This window comes from Guyanagaster necrorhizus (genome assembly GCF_019112545.1).
Source record: "Guyanagaster necrorhizus MCA 3950 unplaced genomic scaffold BT62scaffold_10, whole genome shotgun sequence".
Lineage (NCBI taxonomy): Eukaryota > Fungi > Basidiomycota > Agaricomycetes > Agaricales > Physalacriaceae > Guyanagaster > Guyanagaster necrorhizus.
Window position 1 is genome coordinate 667560 of NW_025064889.1, and position 16463 is coordinate 684022.

The following is a 16463-nucleotide window of genomic DNA, read 5'->3' on the forward strand; positions in this document are numbered from 1 at the left end:
TAGTCAGCAGATCAGCTTGGAGTCGTACCACGATGAGCTCTCTTCGGTCTGTGAAGCGACGACGAGTAATGTCAGGCGCAGATGGCTTTGCAATGCCAGAAAGCAAACCAAGCAAACTGGCTACACCTCGATTCGAGTCGGCATTCGAGACGACGAAATCTGCGACGTCAAAGAGAAATAAAACAGCAGCAGTACCACCTCCAATAACTTCGAAGCCACGTTCGAGAGCCAATCCATTCGCGTTTGTTGTCGGACCATCTCCCGGTACAAAGCTCAAGCCGCTTCAGCCTCCACCCCCCCCATTCCAAGCTCCACCTACACCTTTGTTGAAACCGGCCCGACCTCCGGTACTCCCAGCCTCTTCCCCTCGTCGTCTCTACCACCTCAATTCGATTCTCAGCTCTGACCCTGCCGACCTCGCATCTGTATTCCTACATGACCTCCCAGACATATCGGATGGCGACCCAGATCTCACCCAGAGTCCTTCGAAACGAGGAAAATTCCTGTGGTAGGCTATGATCTTTCTCTGCAACTGCAGCTAACAATCTGTCAGTGGAGGGTTGGCGTCGCACGCGTCCTTACTGTTTACACGCTCCCATACCGCGTTGACTCTATGGAAATCCGACAACGACAAGCTAGAGCCAGCGATCAAGCTCGTAGTCGTATCGTTCTCTCATGACGGTATCGTGTTTTGTGAGCAACAGGCACGATTCCCACTATCAACACCACCACCCCTTACTCCTGTCCTTCTCTCTGGACTGACAGCACCGCCCAAAAACGGTCAACAGCTCCTCATTTACAAACCTTACCAGATACTGCCAGTCCCTCATCTTCATCAAATGCCCCTACTTATTTCAGCCCGATATAGGGTATCAGCATAGATATACATGTGTACAACAAAAGATAGCTATCATCATAATAGATACCATAACATAATTAATCCACTTCTTCGCTTTCTGTATTTCCTGCAGTCAGCCGCTTCTGGCTCTCGTTGAACACCGGTGCTGGGGCAGGCATTGCCTCTGCAAATGCAAAGGCGACACCGACACTCGCAGTAACTACACGCCATCGGGCGTCCTCTGCCAACACGACACCAGCTAGTCGAACCACCCACCCCGTCAATGGATCAAAACCGTCGCGTCCCCTGAATGACACCAGATACCCCACAAGCCCCGGAATAACGACAGTGGGACCCGCCCACCTCCCAATATCCATCCAAAAGGCTCGACTCCGAAACACACTTACCGTTGGATACGGCACCTCGATGCCACCGATAGCGATCCACATCCACGGCACAATAACTGCCAGCAGCACCAAAAACTCGACCAATGCGCTCAGCAGCCATATATTTGCCGAGTTTGACATCCATGACCTCGTCTTAACAAGCGTCTCTCCCTTGTTCACCTCTTTCACTCTGCGGATGACCATGGCACTCAGACCTTTGGGTGCAGAAATAATGGCTGATATAGAATCCGAACTCGATGGAAGCGGGGGAAGGGAACTTGGCGTTGGGGGTTCGACGACGGTCCGAATTTTGGTCGCGAAGGGGGTGATGGATTTGAGCATCACAGAAACTTCTCCCCTTTCTGGTGTCTCGACAATGGGGTCCATAGGTACTGGCTTCCGAGGTGATGGGGGTGACGGTTCTTTTGGTGGCGCAAGGCGAGAACTAAAATCGTTAAGCTAAGCGGGGTTTTTTTTCTTTGACGCTTACCTAGGCAGTTGAGGTTGGAGACTTGGCTTCCTAGCGACGGCTCCTCCACGGCTCCTGATACCATACAGGCCAGCATACTGAGGGTCGCCCTCGAGCACTTCCTGGTTGTTGTCCAAATGTTTCTTGATGCGAAGCTACGGAGATATTAGTGCATTCTCTATCAGCTGGTAGTAAAGGGCTAACCTGCAGTTCATCTTTCGTGCCAGTATCACTGATTCCAAGAGAGTTAGCAATATTCTGTAAATCAGCTTTTTTCTTGGACTGAAGAGAGCCAGAGAATGGTGCCATAACGGTTCTTAGATAACGTCGCGTCGTGAGTGTTGAATGCAATCAACGCAAGTCAGCCACAGCACGTTTGTCTGTATTTACGCGTTGATCACGTGCACCCGGCTCCTCCGCTTCCATCGCTACCGTTGCTTTTGCATCTTTCTCTTCTTCGTTGTCGTTGTCCTTGCAGGTTCAAGTCTCCATTTTATCATGTTTTCCATTCTTTTGTCGCTCTTTCTCGCAGGTCGAGGTACTCTTCACAACGATCTGCTTTAATTTCCAATTCTCATTTGCCTTTTCAGTTTTCGCTTTCACCTTTAACGTAACTGTGACGCCAGCGCTGGCGACCCTGGCCCCCTTACAGCTTTTGAACTTTTCGTTCACTGGCGCAATCGACTCTTGCCAGTCCCTCTGCAACGATGCGTCCACTGCATTCGCCAATTGTACTGCCTCTTCCCAGGCAGCCACTCCGGCGCCGGACCCTACCCCTGACCCTGCCTCCGACTGTCTCTGCGCCAACAGCACTGTAGTCGCCCTCGTCAGCTGCGAGCAATGCATCTTTTCTGCCCAAATCGCTGCCAATCTCCGCCCTAATGATCCTCGCGCCGGTAGTCAGCCATTGTTGACAGGTGCGCTACTTCTGTGTATTGTTGTTTCTGCTTCAATCGATATCTCGTCAGCCTATTCCGCTTCGTGCGCTGCTGCCAATATCAATCTTACCACCTCTCAAACCGCCTTGACACTCCCTGCGAACTGGGACGGACCATCCGGTATTCATCTTTCCGTCGCTGGCACCGTTTTTACAGTCATGGCAGCTACCGGCCTTGGGGGCTCGGCAATGTGGATGTTATCTAATTTGTGAGGAATGTGTATGGGGTAGCAGCGCTGCCGCCATAGTAGCCTTTTCTTTGATTCATGTTTGTCTAATGACGACAGTGGATAGAATATCTGTTTGAGAACTCGTGCTCTATGCGAGTCTGCGAACTTTCCTAGTGGGATTGCCCACTACTAGCAATGTATCTCAAGTTACGTCCAAGGTGGCTCAGAGTGATCTGTAACGGTCGCATATTACGGTGATTGATAAACGACGACCTATAAGTACTAAGTAGACGTCTGGCAACGAAACTCGTACGAAGCAGTCTGAAAGGTCGTCTAGTTCCTATTGGGGCCATATCCATGAGAGACGCAGCCTACTGGGGGTCAACGGGTCCTCGGGTGCTTAAGATACTTATAAGAGGGATCCATGGTTTTAATAATTTTACACATTGCGTACTAGATTTACGGGTCGTCACTGCTATCACTGATCCCAGGAAGGTACCGATTGAGTAACTCAGACTTATAAAATCTACCGAGAGATCCATCGGAGGAACTCAAAAGACGCGTTTGTGAGAGGGCTGAGGTGGAGGACTTTTTTGTTTACGTCTAAGAGGTGAAGGAGGGCATCCCATCTGACCACCGTTGCTTTCCCCGCTGTTGTAGATCGACGAGTCAATGGAATATCGCCATACAGTATGCGATTGATATGAAAAGCAACATTTCGACATGTTGGAGTAAAGTCGCGCATGACGTTCAGATAGTACTAAGACATTTGGCGAAGAAAAAAGAACGAGTGCATTGATGATATCGGATTTGTGAACGCAAAGCATTTTCTGAGGCGGACTATGTTATTTACATAATGGCAACGCCATCAGTAACTCTTATTCACGTCTGTTAGGAACAAAAGAACGGAGTGGGAGGAGACACACTGAGATCGATTTTGCTATTGTGAATTGAAGGGATCTCCTCGGATAACGGTCCGTAAGATGCCGGCTATGAACCTGCTTTGTCACTTGATACGTTTGTTTTACTGCTCAGCTGCACATGCCTACTGGTCTGTTGAAAATAACGAAACAGGCTAGACCCAAGTAAATCAAAGAGTCCACCTTTGCCGTAACCAGGTCCAGATATAGCCATGAACGCCAAGGAAAACGAATCGTCAAGGCGTGATTCTAACAGCGATTTATTCAACTCGGACCTAAGTCGCTCTCGCAAATGCCGGTGGTCTTCCGAAGGCTTCCTTCATGACCTTCTCCCGCCTCTTCCCAGTAGCCTCGTTCAGCCTATCCAGCATCTGCACCGTTGCCTCCCAATCCACGCACGCATCCGTAATACTCACACCGTGCTTCAGACCGTGTGGTCCCTCGGGAGGTACATCCTGTCGGCCATCCTTGATATTACTCTCTATCATCACGCCTGTGATATTTTTCTCTCCTTCCTCCAGCTGTCTACACACGTCTTCTAGCACAATCGGCTGATTTTTATGATTCTTTTGCGAGTTCCCATCTAAAATTACGTTGGTTCCGTGTCCAAGAGAAACAAAATGAAGTACTTACGACTACAGTCAATCATAATGCTCGCAAACACGGTTTTCCTTTTCTTTTCGATATCAGCTGCCGCTTTTCTCACGTACTCCGTCTTGTAGTTAGGCCCCCCACTCCCACCACGAAGAATAACATGCACGTCTTTGTTTCCCTTGGTTTTGACGATGGCAGCGAGACCCTGCTCAGTGACACCCATGAACGCATGCGGATTGCTCGACGATTGCATTGCATCAATGGCAACACCTATGCTGCCATCTGTTCCGTTCTTGAATCCGATGGGAAAGGAAACACCACTAGCAAGTTCTCGGTGAAGTTGAGATTCCGTTGTTCGCGCACCAATAGCACCCCAGGAGATCACTGCAATGCATCACTTCATCAGATGGACGGTTACACAGGGAAAGGAATTTCAATACTCACGATCAGCAATGAACTGCGGTGAGATCGTATCCAATAGCTCACTCCCGACTGGAACGCCCATATCCGTAAGGTCGCACAAAAGCTGCCTTGCGATTCTCAGGCCTTTGTTGATTTTGAACGTGCCATCGATATCCGGGTCATTGATCAGGCCTTTCCAGCCCACCGTGGATCGCGGTTTTTCGCTAAACCGTTATGAGATTGGAACCAGTCCCGACGTGTCAGCTCACAAGTAGGCCCGCATGATAATGTGCAGGTTATTCCACTTGGGAATGTGTTGCTTGAGCAAAGTTGCATACTGGAGGGCCTGTTCAGCAGAATGGATTGAACACGGCCCGACGATGACAAGTATTCCATCGTCTGAGCCAGCCAGGATCCTGGCAGCGGTGAAACGTGCAGACGCAATGGTCTTTTTGGCTTGTGCAGACGAGACTATTTCGTGTCGCAGCAAGGCTGGTTGTACGAGGGGATCGTACTAATACTGGATGAGAAGGGAGAAACCTGGGTAAAAGAGAGATGACTCACTCCTACGACCCTTCTGTCCTGAATGTACTGTTGTACTTTTGTGTCGTCCTCAAAGTCAGGGTTGGGGGTAACGTCGTGCATATCTTTGGGTATGGCTACCAGCGAGAAAAGATGAAATAAATGAAGGGAGGAAGAAGGGAGATACTAACGGAAACGAAAGGAACGGGCCTCTTTTATAGCAGCAGCCTGCATGATGTATTGACGTGTCTAGATGGTGATGGCCGTGAGATGAGATGCAAAGTCCGTGACTCCAACAGGTAGTACGCCTGCTCACCAGATCCAATTAGCTCTACTAAGAAAATATTATTGTTCGATCCGGTTTTTATCCCGAGTTACTCCTTCTGTGCCAACCCAATCTGTACACAGACGTGAATCGATGAGAAGAAAGAAAAAATATGACTCGAACTCTTTTTTTGGCGGAAAGAGGGGCGGCGTGATCAATGCGAAATTGCACCACCGCACGTGACATATATCCATGAATTCTCCATCCACGACGAAAAGAGTGACCCTCTCGCCCCAGGCAGGATTTTGCATTAAATCGACCACTATCGCAGGAAATGGCAGCAATGGCATGAAAGTCTTCATCAACATTGCCTGGGATGCGAACGTGCCCTCACCACCGCCTGCCAGCGACGAGACCATCCAGCGGGCGATGCAGGGTGATGACGACGAAGGGTGGTATGTACCCGTTATCGTGTCCGAGCCAAGGGGTGACGTTGACAAGGGTACCTCCGTGTCTGTTTGCTTGTTGACCTTTTCTCATGGATGCACTTAGCCGGCAAACCCAGCCTGGTCATGGATTGCATCTACAATAAATCCCTCAAGTCGCGTGTCTTGCGTGACCCAGCGTGGAAGACGTTTCTCATCGAGCTTGCCCTCCAGCGTATTGAGGTTCAGAGCGGACTGGTTCTGTCACGACGCATCGGCACGCCCAACATCGCGTCCAAGGGCAAACTTAGCCCACGGGAGGTGACGGTGCCGGACCTCAGCACAAAAAGCAAGGAGACCAAAAAGACGTTGATAGAAGAGGTCGTCGCTGCCGGCAGCTGGGTCTGGTCCAAGTCGCCCCAGTCTGATCGTATAGACATCCAGATTACCGTGCCACGCCTGAGTCACAAGCTCATCAGTGACGCCACCCTGGACCTCGAACTGCGCCGGGTCATCTTGACTGTTCCTTCCCAACCAACCTTGGATATCGATCTTTCGGTATCAGATGCAGAGCTCGCTTCTAAGCATTCTCTCTCAGACGCCATCGCGCTCAAACGCCAGCGACCGTTCAAGGTGGATGAAGCGACAGCCGAGTGGATTGTATCGGAAGAGGTCCTAATCTTACACGCGTAGCTCCGATGGACGTGTATATAGACCTGAAATACATTCTTGAGCTCCATCACGAAATCCCCCTACTATTGTACATTTGAATGCCTGAATAAAATACATACATTTTATCGTTACACTATATATGAATAAACAACTCTCACTGCTGCTGCATACGCTTCCACAGTTCGACAGTCTCGTCCAAGCTTCTCACACTCCATCCAGTCCCAAGTGAAGTAGCCATCGCACTACCAGTCGCATGCAAGACCTCCTTGATTCCCTCGTCCAGCAATCTTGCATCAAGTGTGCCCTCCGGCCTCCCAAAGCACTGTGCGTACGCATCGCTTGCCAGCCCTTTCATGATTTGCATTACTGTCGACACAGGAACCATGTTCCTCAACAGATACCACGCGAGCCTCTCGGCATCCCCCTTCAATTTCAAGGACACCTTGCCCCCCACTGAATATGCCGCAAACATTTCCAAGAATTGAGCATCCTTCCTGATGTCATCTAGCCGCTCATCCAGCGCATGCAGAGCCCCCATCACAGTCGAATCCCTGATCAACGGTATCCTGGGGTTGTTCTCCGACCTCCCGCTGAACCTCCGGTCATAGATCCTGCTGTAAAAGTCAGCTGCGAACCGCAGGTCCTGCATCCGTAGATGGAAGTAAACGTCCCGTTCTTCCATCCGTCGATACACCCAAAGCATCAAATGTGACTGAAGTGACTGAGGTTTGCCCTGCAGAATGGAGTCATACAGTGCTGCATGACAATACGAAGTGAATAACGTCTCCTCGTCGGTGTCCCCGTCCCAGCCGTTGCCGAAATGATCAGCAAAAGACAGATACACAGGGTCATTGGAAAACGAGTTGATAAATTCACTCAGATCGCTTGCAGGATGCGACTTGGTCGTTAGCTGCGGGAAGTCCAGGATTGCTGCTTCTCCGGCTGAGCTCCTAGACCGGACGAATAAGCTCCTGCTTCCCCTCGGATCTTCCGTATAGCTTAAAAATGCTGTACGTCGCTTCACGTACAATGTCTGACTTCGCACCAGGCTCTCTCGATGCTGCCAAACGTGTTCTAGGTCCAGGTGGAATGGCCAGTATCTCGGTGTATCCACACGTATAGATATCACCTTGTCAATTTCCGGAATGAGTGTAGGAGATATCAGCTGTGTCGTGCCCATCTCGGTCCCATCCCGGACAGTTATCTTCAGCGGCAGATAAACCACCTCTTTCGTCTCCACATCTCGTGCAATTAAACACCTCGGCTCCGCTGCTAGCACCCATAAGTGTCTCAATGCTTGCAGATAGACTTTATTATCCGATGATACTTGATGGAACCGCGGATAAAATGCGATGATCATGCTCGCGATCGCAGCATCCGATGTGCCTAGAGTATACCTTCCTGCACCGAGGAAGAGTAGACCTATCGCCTGGTAAGTCGCAACGTGGATACCGTACTTGTGCGTCGGATGGTACATCGTTTGATTGAACATCCCATATGCGTAACGCAACCGCCGGAACGAGGTTATCTCCCCGGTGCCAGCCATGACCATACTCAGCGCGACCGATATCAAGTTTAGCCCGTCGCGCACGGCAGACCGCTTGATGCGGTGGTCAAAGTTGTGCCCTAGTCGCATGTTAACAAAGATCCACTCCTGTCAGAAGAACTCACCATTTTGATAAACCATCCGCGTAAAGAGGTCAAAATAGCGGATGATCAACTTATAAGCCTCCTGCCTCGCCGTCCCAGCATATTTGAGTCCCACTGCAAAGCAGCATCCAGCAATGACGTTGTAATACGCCAACTCCAGCGCATCATCAATGGCCGCTCCACTCTCGAACCGCAGCTTGATAGCTGCCCTGATCGTCTCCGGAATCTGGTTGGTGAGCCAGGTTGTTGTGGGTTCAATAGAGTCCCACAAGATCAACGACCTGGCCAACACCCTCGTAAGTAAGAAACTCGGCTGGATCGAATTCAATGCAAGGATGGTATCAGGCATCGGCAGCATATCCACAATATCCTTTCGCCCTGTTCGCAAGTACATCAACCCAAGAGCCATGGTCGCAGCAGGGCACGTCAAGTTCAGATCGAACGATGGATGACTTCCGAGACCAATCGAATGCTGCTCGTCTCCTTGAATGAGAAAATTCAGCCGCCGCACCATCTCGACGTCTGCCGGGATCATTTTACCCTTGCCTAGCATGATCAACCCAAAAGCCAGTGCAGCGGACGTCGTATACGTTTCCCGGTACTCGTTATGCAAATCGGGCTGGAAGAGGTCTTTGCGACTGATTTCTCGCAAACATACTTCAGCGTACCGCCGGTGTTTCGTCCCAAGATACAGGAGCCCCATACCTATCAAACCAGCAGATTGTGTCATCAGAGTGATGTTCAAATCAACATCCGGCGTAGGGAGCAGAGCAGGCGTATGCACCGCAAGTAGCTTCGTCACTGAAGCATTTCCACTGCCGACATTTGCCGCAGCTAAACCTAACAACAAACCGATGGAGGTTATATCATGTTTAGGCGTTAGGTACTGAAAGGTATTCCAAGCGACTATTTCCTTGAGATGACCAGAAAGCCCCAGTCCGAATAGAAAGCCTGCGTGGCTAGGCGACAAGTCGTTTGGCTTGTTGAATGCGATCCACGAACTCTCGACGCCTTTCGTTGCGGAAGATATGCGAAGACCGGCAGCGACACCATTATGGAATTCTCCCCAATGAATAGAATCCTGATGGAGCACTTTCACGTCCGGTAACACATGAACGTTGTGGGGGTGAATCCGAATAGTGTAATTGACGATAGGTATGGTATATGCCTGCCGCGAAACCTTCGACACTGAACCAAACGTGAACATAGCACGACCGTAAGCCAATGCGTTTGTCCGTTCGGCTATCCGTAGTGCTTGATGCTGAAATTCCTTGATCTGATCCGCCTCACTGTTGAAATGTGACCAGTCAACAGATATACCGAACGTTGGCATTGAAGACGTACCCTGTATCCGGCCGATCTACGAACGGCCGATAGGTTTGAATGTACGCAGAGTTCAACAGCCGGGCCACGTCTTCCAGCCTTCTGTCCTGTCCAAATCGGATGTCTGTAAAGTCATCCAGGTCCAGTTTGACACCAGATACTGCTTCGATGTCCCCAAAGGCCAGCGTCCGGGCTTCGACAATGGTTTGACTTATTGTTCGCCGTCGTCCTGCGCTTTTCTGAGTCGAACATTAGTCCTTTCCGCATTGAAACCCTTTCATCGAAACATACTATGAAATCTTTGACTGGTCGATAACCGTCTTTTGCAAGGATGTCCGGGTCATGAAGCGCAGACGCAGCAACATCTTCCCGTCCTATGGCGCGATACACAGATGGCGGCCAATGGACGGGCGGCATGAGCTGGCACGTTCTTATGGCTTCCCTCAGAGGAGATGCCAGACCCAGAGGCAATCGATCCAAGAATTCAGGGCCAATACCTGATGTCACCATGAAATAAACTGCATTTTCGGCACGCTTTTGGCTCTGAGTAGCCGTTTTGTCGGCCAGGCACTTGTATACCTCTGTGAGCTTGGCGCTAGATTCTAGTGGGTCTTTACGACCAAAAGCGAATGCAGGCCGGATATTAAAACGTGCCGTCATTCCTGATGCATCTTGCCAAGGCACTTTTGCATCCCAGCCGGGATTGCTTATTCTTCCATACAGGATAGCTGAGATATCGGGCGGCCATGCAGGGATGCGATCCTCAACGTATTCGACATCTGATGAAGAATTAGACATTGTAGTACAAGAAGAACTGTAGGCGCACATGCGCTTGACGGGTACGGCCAGCCCGGAGTATCACAAGGACATAACCGCCTCCAGTAGTCAGCCCATTCCGGACGTATTATCGATGCTATTCGACAAATGACGTCCGTCAATTCTTGAAGAGAACGATAATGATCGACAGTGAGACGAAGGTCTTCACCAAGTGTATGCAGGGCATATAACACAGGCGCAAGAAGGATGGGCCGATCCTCCTGAATGACTTCAACTTTCTCTTTGGGAGGATGCTGCTCCAATAGACGAAGTACAGGGTCATTGCGAAAACGCGCCTTAGAAGACGAATTTTCTAAAGCTATCCATGGGTCAGCTTCCTTTTCTTTACCTTTGTTCTTCTGACGCAAAGTAGCTCCACAAACAAGATATAAACTTGTCCTTAGAGCTTTGAACTCTACTACATCCATGTATCGCCTACCTTCCTTGCACCACATCAGTAGGAATATGCGATGAATGGCAAAGAAGATATTCTCTGGAAGATATAATGAAAGAATCTGAAGCACCTGAACAGTCAAGAGACCATTTGGTATCAAGTTCACGTTGATCTCCGATTTCCAGCCATCCCTATGCACAAGCGTCACCGACGACAAGAACCCGGTTTCAAGGGAGACAATCTCCCCGCGAGAATTGTCAACATCCATTCTTGAGTGGTCTGGTCGTGGCGCGTCGATGATGCTGATGGGTACTTCGTTGACTCCGAGACATAGAAGAGCAACGGAATGGTCGGGCTTCAGAATAAGCAGGTCATGCATTGCAGGGCGGGTTGAACAGAGTGAGACAAAAGAGATAGCTGGAATGGTAGAAAGTTGGTTTGCATGCATAGTGTGATCGTCTTTTTCCGAGACTGAGAAGAGCAATGAGGACCTGCTGTGTGGCAGAGAAACAGCGAGGAGAGAGCGCTCCTCGTTGCCATCCCATCGATGGTCAAAGATCGAAACAGACATTGAACGCCATGCTTTTGCACTACAGGGAGGCATGATGAGAGTCGTTCTGCGATGGAAGAACATGAAGACTCACTCAGCTTCAGGGAGATCATGGGTAGAAAGCCTTTGAGCCCAAAATGACGTTTTCATTCTCCCGGTTTCAGGTGGAAGAAATGACATGTCATCCTTCAGTCTGCCTCCCAACACCATCTTGTCGAGTGTTACACTCAAATCATGTCTATTGAGAGAATCTCTGCGTGTTTTACTAGGTGTGCCGGGCTTTGGTGGACCAACAGTCGCGGCAAGGGCTGCGGGCATCCCAGGAAGCGAGGCCAAAGGATAGATGTCAGGAAGAAAAGTGTGAATTTTGGTAGGATCGTCCAATGTATCCGCGGGAGGCTTTAAACCAGCCATAGACATAGATCGACGCTTTCGGGCACGCTCCTTCATCAGCTCACGACCAGCAGGCCGAGGCGCATCCTTGGCTTTGATGTAAGCATATCGCCAAACGGACAGTGAGTGCTTGGCCTCGTCCACAGTCACTGCAACCTGGTAAGCAGTAGCGACAGAACGATGCGACACCCATAAGAGGTTCTCGGAAGAAGGTACTGTTATTAAGTGCGAGGAAGCCTTTTCAATCTCGTCAATGAGACGCGCGGATACATCGTCTGAACCACCAATGATTCCCGCTGTTACACCAAGGGCTCCTACTTCGGTGATTGGATTAACCAAGGTGAATATTGTGGGCAAGACCCCCTCTCCAGACCGTTCAGCCTCGACAAGTTCTTGAGGGTGTACTTGTCGCTGAATCATGACACCGAAGGGTGATATAGGCCACGCTCTGCGAACGATGTATGGAACAGTGAACGTGTATCTGGTGCCATCCTGCAGAAATGCCATTCCCTTCGTGCGGAGGAACACGAAAACGGTCGGAATACGCTTGACTGTTTCTGAGTAGCCAGCAGGCTGCTCAGAGATAGCAAAGGGCCCAAATGGTGATTTCGAAGGATGGGGAACGGAGGTTGTTGGATAGGTGTAGTCTCGCAGGCCAAAATCTGTCTTGGGTGCAAACTGCTCCAGCCAGCCAAAGCATGCCCACTGGATATTCTGACGCTCGACCTCGAAATCCCATCTCTTCCTCAAGACTCCGCCAGAACTGAGTGCGGCTGAACGGTCATTCCATGTGAGCTGGAAACCATTCCAATCGTCGCCTTCTGATTCGAAATACGTAGAGTGAATGGCATTTTTTGGTTCGACAGCTGTTCCTCGCAGCGCAGCCCGCACCGATTTCAACAAGTCGGATTCTTCATAGGATGGCCGGGGCTCCAGATGCGACAGATATTGGTGGGCAGAGGAGCTGGGTAGGCTGTGTGCATGTACGTCTACTGCCGCAGAAAGTTGAGAGAGGAGGTCTGCGTTTCCTGAAACCATGCCCGTGGCCGTCACGGTGGCAGAGCTCGAACGCGTCGTCAAAATTTGTCCGTGTTTGCTTCCACTGTATCTCATCTCCTTCCTCCATTACATATCCTTGTCGCCTGCTTCACTTTTCGCTGCAATCATGCCAATATACGACCCCGACAAGTGGATAGAGCAGCTCAAACGATGTCAGCACCTCCAGGAAGCCGAAATGAAGAAACTTTGCGAACGTGTCCGTGCAATTCTCATGGAAGAGTCCAACATCCAGCCGGTCTCGAGTCCGGTCACCATATGCGGCGATATCCATGGCCAGTTCTGGGACTTGCTGGAACTCCTTCGGAAAGGCGGTGACGTTCCCGAGACAAGTTACATATTTATGGCACGTAGGTGTTCTTTTCGTTGTGTTATGCAATCGTTTATGCTTTCTAGGGTGATTTCGTGGACCGGGGGCACTACAGCTTGGAGACCGTCACATTACTACTCGCTCTGAAAGCAAGGTTGGCATAACTTGCTGATACAACATCCCTGTAATCTCATTGCTAAGCAAGATACCCCGATAAAGTGACTCTTCTACGAGGGAACCATGAAAGTAGGCAGATCACGCAGGTGTATGGATTTTACGGTACGCCAATATTGCTTCATGACTACGCGGCCTTATCGTTCAGTAGACGAATGTCAACAAAAGTACGGAAGCGCAACAGTATGGAAAGCTTGTTGTGGAGTCTTTGACTATCTCAACCTGGCAGCCGTTCGTTTTCTCCCTCTCACTGTAGTCTTCGAGTGCACCTAACCGCCAGTAGATTATCGATGGTGAAACGTTGTGTGTACATGGCGGTCTATCTCCCGACATCAGAACTTTAGACCAAATTCGGCTTCTTTCCCGAGCACAGGAAATACCGCATGAAGGCGCCTTCTGTGGTAAACGCTCTTTTCGATCGACAACCTAACGCTATCTCATCGTATCACACTAGACTTAATGTGGTCAGATCCTGACGACGTGGATAATTGGGCTGTAAGTCCTCGAGGAGCTGGGTGGTTATTTGGAGGCTTGGTGGCACAAGAGGTCAGTGACATGCGTCATTCGTGTTTCCCTTTTCTTACGGACGTTCACCAGTTTAATCACGTCAACGACCTCAAATTGATCGCCCGAGCTCATCAACTCGTTCAGGAAGGCTACAAGCACATGTTCGACCAACAACTCGTTACCGTTTGGTCAGCACCAAATTATTGTTACCGGTGTGGAAATCTGGCTTCAATCATGACGGTTCACGAAAACGGAGAGAAGTCGTTCACGGTGTATGGTCCAGCAGAAGAAAATGCACGAGACAAAGGCATGACAACACGACGGATGGTGCGTTTATCTGTGATCCACTGGGCCTTGGCAATTCAACATTTCTTTCAGAATACTAATATTCAGTATTTTGTATAATACAAACACAGTTATCTCTTGCAACGGGCTACGAAGTATGAATGAGTTTGGAGCTATCAACATAGAAGAAGTCCATGAGCTTCTCCAAACCCTTATTACCGCCCAACCTGGCTATCTCGACTCGTACTTTCTTATCGAGCAAGTCCATTACGCTGAGAGTGTAGTCGAATGACTTTGTGTGATCCTTGAGATATGATATAACGTGGTATTTCAACGTTGGAGTGGTGGGACGCTTCTGCAGTACATCTGATAATGTTGATGGGTACTTTGAATTGACAAGCGCGACACAATGACAACGTACTGAGGACTTGTCTGTTTGTGGTGTCTGAATTGATACCATGAACGATGGGGAAGGAGAATTTCCCCTCCGTGAGGTCTTCAGCGAAACCTTTGTTGGTACTGTACTGCTAGCGCAATCAACCATAGTAGGGAAGGATGCCTAAAGAATAGCACACCTCAGGGCTCTGCAGATTTAGAAGGTCATCACGAATTTGAAAATAGACACCGATGAGGTTGACCAGAGGAACATAGTCACTTGAAACGTGCCAATGAGCGCTCAAAGCAATACTTTGGGGAGGGGCTTACACGTCAATATTGGTAGTTGCACAAGCCATCATCAACTTGATGCCTATTCGCAGGAGACCACCGGTCTCTAGAAGATGCTCAGCTCCACGTCAATCCAGTCACTAAATGTTATTCACTATTGTTGACCATTCCGATGTAATCTTCCTCGGTGGGACATCTCAGAGAGTCTCTCCACTGCAACTCGAGACCTTGACCACGATGTAAAGACAAGAGTTCAGCTGGCAGGAAGTTGAATCAACGGCCATGCAGGATGCAGAATATTAACATACCCGTAACAATTGCATCCAGATCAACACCTCTCGACGTCCCGAAATTTCCAGCTCTTCGAAGCGCATGGAGTTCCTCGTAAGCGAGGAAGTAAACATAATTTGCGGTATTTATCGTTTGGGGAATTCCATAAATTTTATGGGCCACTGAGGAGAAGGTGAGCCGGACCAATGGTGTAAAGTGCCGAAATGGCCCTACCAGGTCGGCCCCTTCTTAATTGAGAGTCATCTTCAATATCATCTACCCTAGCTATGGGTCACGAAACGTCGCATACCGATAAGCTCAAACGTACAGCAAACTGGCGTTGTGCAGCATATTTACTATGTGAGAAATGACTTTGGTCTTTTCCTCGGGAACATTGAGCCAAAGGTTGAATGCCTCGATCAGTCTGCTACGCATGTCTTTTCCAGGATTTGAAGTAATGAACGCAAATGGTTCCAACAGCTCCTGCGTATCCATTGAGATCAGGATTAATCGAACTGTCCAGAACGGCTCACGGTTTCATGTCGGTCTGACCATGAAGGCACAGTGGATAGCCTCTCCAAGAGATCTTCGTAAATCGAAAGAGACATGTTGGTCGTACAAGTCAAAGAACGTTTTATATCACCGCTTACAAATGTCGAGGCACGCATGATTGCCGCTACACTCCCCCCACAGCTCATTCAACTAAAATGGTAGATGGGATGCAAATCGTTCATATGCGGCAGGGTGAAAAGTGTACAAGGAGCATAGAAATATAATATTTCGACCTTATGCCTTGCCCGCAGCAGCAGCCGCCTTTGCATCCTCTGCAGCAGCGACAGCCGGGTTGACCTTTTTGCCATCCTTCCACCGGACTCGTGGGGGAGGGGCACGGTTGCGACGGCCCTCGCGAGACCGCACACGGACGACTATGTCACAGAGAATCAGTCAAGAATACCCACAACGCTAGTACTCGATAAAGACTCACCGTGGGAGTGGATAGCACACGACACACAGTAACAGATTTTAATGTAGAGCTTAGGAATAGCGTATTCTGCAAAAAAAAAAAAACAGTGAGAAAGGTATACGAGCAATAAAGGCACCACTTCGCACCTGGGTAAACGCTAGCCTCACTAATATCCCGCACAGCGGCACTCTCGACCATGTTCCTCACAGTGAATCGCTTGATAGCCTTATCCTTGGCGACGCAGCGAGAACAGTTGGAGCAACGCATGAAGGTGGTGTGGCCACGGCCCTTCTTGTTGCGACCACCATTTCTTCTTTTCTTGGTCTGCAGAACGAAATCGCGTCAGTTCGCCATCCTCATCCTGTTAGCAAAGCTCGCATCCAGCCCAATTCGCGACCCAACGGGCTCGCATTCATGGGCAGGACGTCCAAAATGTGTCCAGACGCTGAATGCTCACCATTTTAGTTGTCGGGCGTCTTGAGACTGAGAGTGGACGATGGGCCTA

General features: G+C 49.7%; 9 protein-coding genes across 9 annotated transcripts; 4 read left to right on the top strand and 5 right to left on the bottom strand.

The window, feature by feature from the left end:
- The first annotated feature begins 8 nt into the window (after positions 1–8).
- On the top strand, positions 9–943 carry BT62DRAFT_1075356 (uncharacterized protein). Its single transcript, XM_043179111.1, has 2 exons — positions 9–508; positions 554–943. Exons 1-2 carry the CDS (start codon positions 33–35, stop codon positions 879–881), a joined length of 804 nt encoding a protein of 267 aa, XP_043040786.1. The 5' UTR covers positions 9–32; the 3' UTR covers positions 882–943.
- Positions 834–2044, bottom strand: BT62DRAFT_931131 (uncharacterized protein). Its single transcript, XM_043186070.1, has 3 exons — positions 1898–2044; positions 1715–1848; positions 834–1669 (listed from the first exon to the last, which is right to left on the bottom strand). Exons 1-3 carry the CDS (start codon positions 2000–2002, stop codon positions 937–939), a joined length of 972 nt encoding a protein of 323 aa, XP_043040787.1. The 5' UTR covers positions 2003–2044; the 3' UTR covers positions 834–936.
- A 147-nt stretch (positions 2045–2191) lies between these two features.
- On the top strand, positions 2192–2843 carry BT62DRAFT_1004866 (uncharacterized protein; the record flags this gene model as incomplete). The annotated part of the gene is made up of 3 exons (XM_043177090.1): positions 2192–2231; positions 2284–2610; positions 2662–2843. 3 exons carry the CDS (start codon positions 2192–2194, stop codon positions 2841–2843), a joined length of 549 nt encoding a protein of 182 aa, XP_043040788.1.
- A 749-nt stretch (positions 2844–3592) lies between these two features.
- Positions 3593–5891, bottom strand: BT62DRAFT_948294 (3-deoxy-7-phosphoheptulonate synthase). The gene is made up of 8 exons (XM_043188062.1): positions 5687–5891; positions 5555–5636; positions 5430–5487; positions 5281–5375; positions 4986–5230; positions 4759–4940; positions 4354–4698; positions 3593–4303 (listed from the first exon to the last, which is right to left on the bottom strand). Exons 3-8 carry the CDS (start codon positions 5470–5472, stop codon positions 3996–3998), a joined length of 1218 nt encoding a protein of 405 aa, XP_043040789.1. The 5' UTR covers positions 5473–5487; positions 5555–5636; positions 5687–5891; the 3' UTR covers positions 3593–3995.
- Positions 5755–6759, top strand: BT62DRAFT_948298 (uncharacterized protein; the record flags this gene model as incomplete). Its single annotated transcript, XM_043188063.1, has 2 exons — positions 5755–6005; positions 6056–6759. Coding segments are annotated over 2 exons (817 nt in total), but the record flags the coding sequence as incomplete, so codon positions are not given.
- Positions 6511–12802, bottom strand: BT62DRAFT_948301 (uncharacterized protein). Its single transcript, XM_043188064.1, has 6 exons — positions 11428–12802; positions 10400–11373; positions 9865–10352; positions 9595–9812; positions 8272–9539; positions 6511–8226 (listed from the first exon to the last, which is right to left on the bottom strand). The coding sequence occupies exons 1-6, from the start codon at positions 12762–12764 to the stop codon at positions 6755–6757; spliced, it is 5757 nt and encodes a 1918-aa protein (XP_043040791.1). The 5' UTR covers positions 12765–12802; the 3' UTR covers positions 6511–6754.
- Positions 12803–12830: 28 nt separating this feature from the next.
- BT62DRAFT_986591 (Metallo-dependent phosphatase) lies at positions 12831–14364 on the top strand. Its single transcript, XM_043190009.1, has 8 exons — positions 12831–13128; positions 13179–13246; positions 13298–13371; positions 13418–13497; positions 13550–13667; positions 13721–13812; positions 13864–14100; positions 14152–14364. Exons 1-8 carry the CDS (start codon positions 12892–12894, stop codon positions 14176–14178), a joined length of 933 nt encoding a protein of 310 aa, XP_043040792.1. The 5' UTR covers positions 12831–12891; the 3' UTR covers positions 14179–14364.
- BT62DRAFT_892853 (terpenoid synthase) lies at positions 14207–15602 on the bottom strand (the record flags this gene model as incomplete). Its single annotated transcript, XM_043183122.1, has 9 exons — positions 14207–14424; positions 14480–14585; positions 14634–14712; positions 14764–14830; positions 14880–14981; positions 15033–15176; positions 15229–15275; positions 15323–15477; positions 15528–15602. The coding sequence occupies 9 exons, from the start codon at positions 15600–15602 to the stop codon at positions 14207–14209; spliced, it is 993 nt and encodes a 330-aa protein (XP_043040793.1).
- A 178-nt stretch (positions 15603–15780) lies between these two features.
- On the bottom strand, positions 15781–16267 carry BT62DRAFT_892785 (ribosomal protein S26e; the record flags this gene model as incomplete). The annotated part of the gene is made up of 3 exons (XM_043183118.1): positions 15781–15920; positions 15980–16045; positions 16105–16267. Coding segments are annotated over 3 exons (369 nt in total), but the record flags the coding sequence as incomplete, so codon positions are not given.
- Positions 16268–16463: the final 196 nt, after the last annotated feature.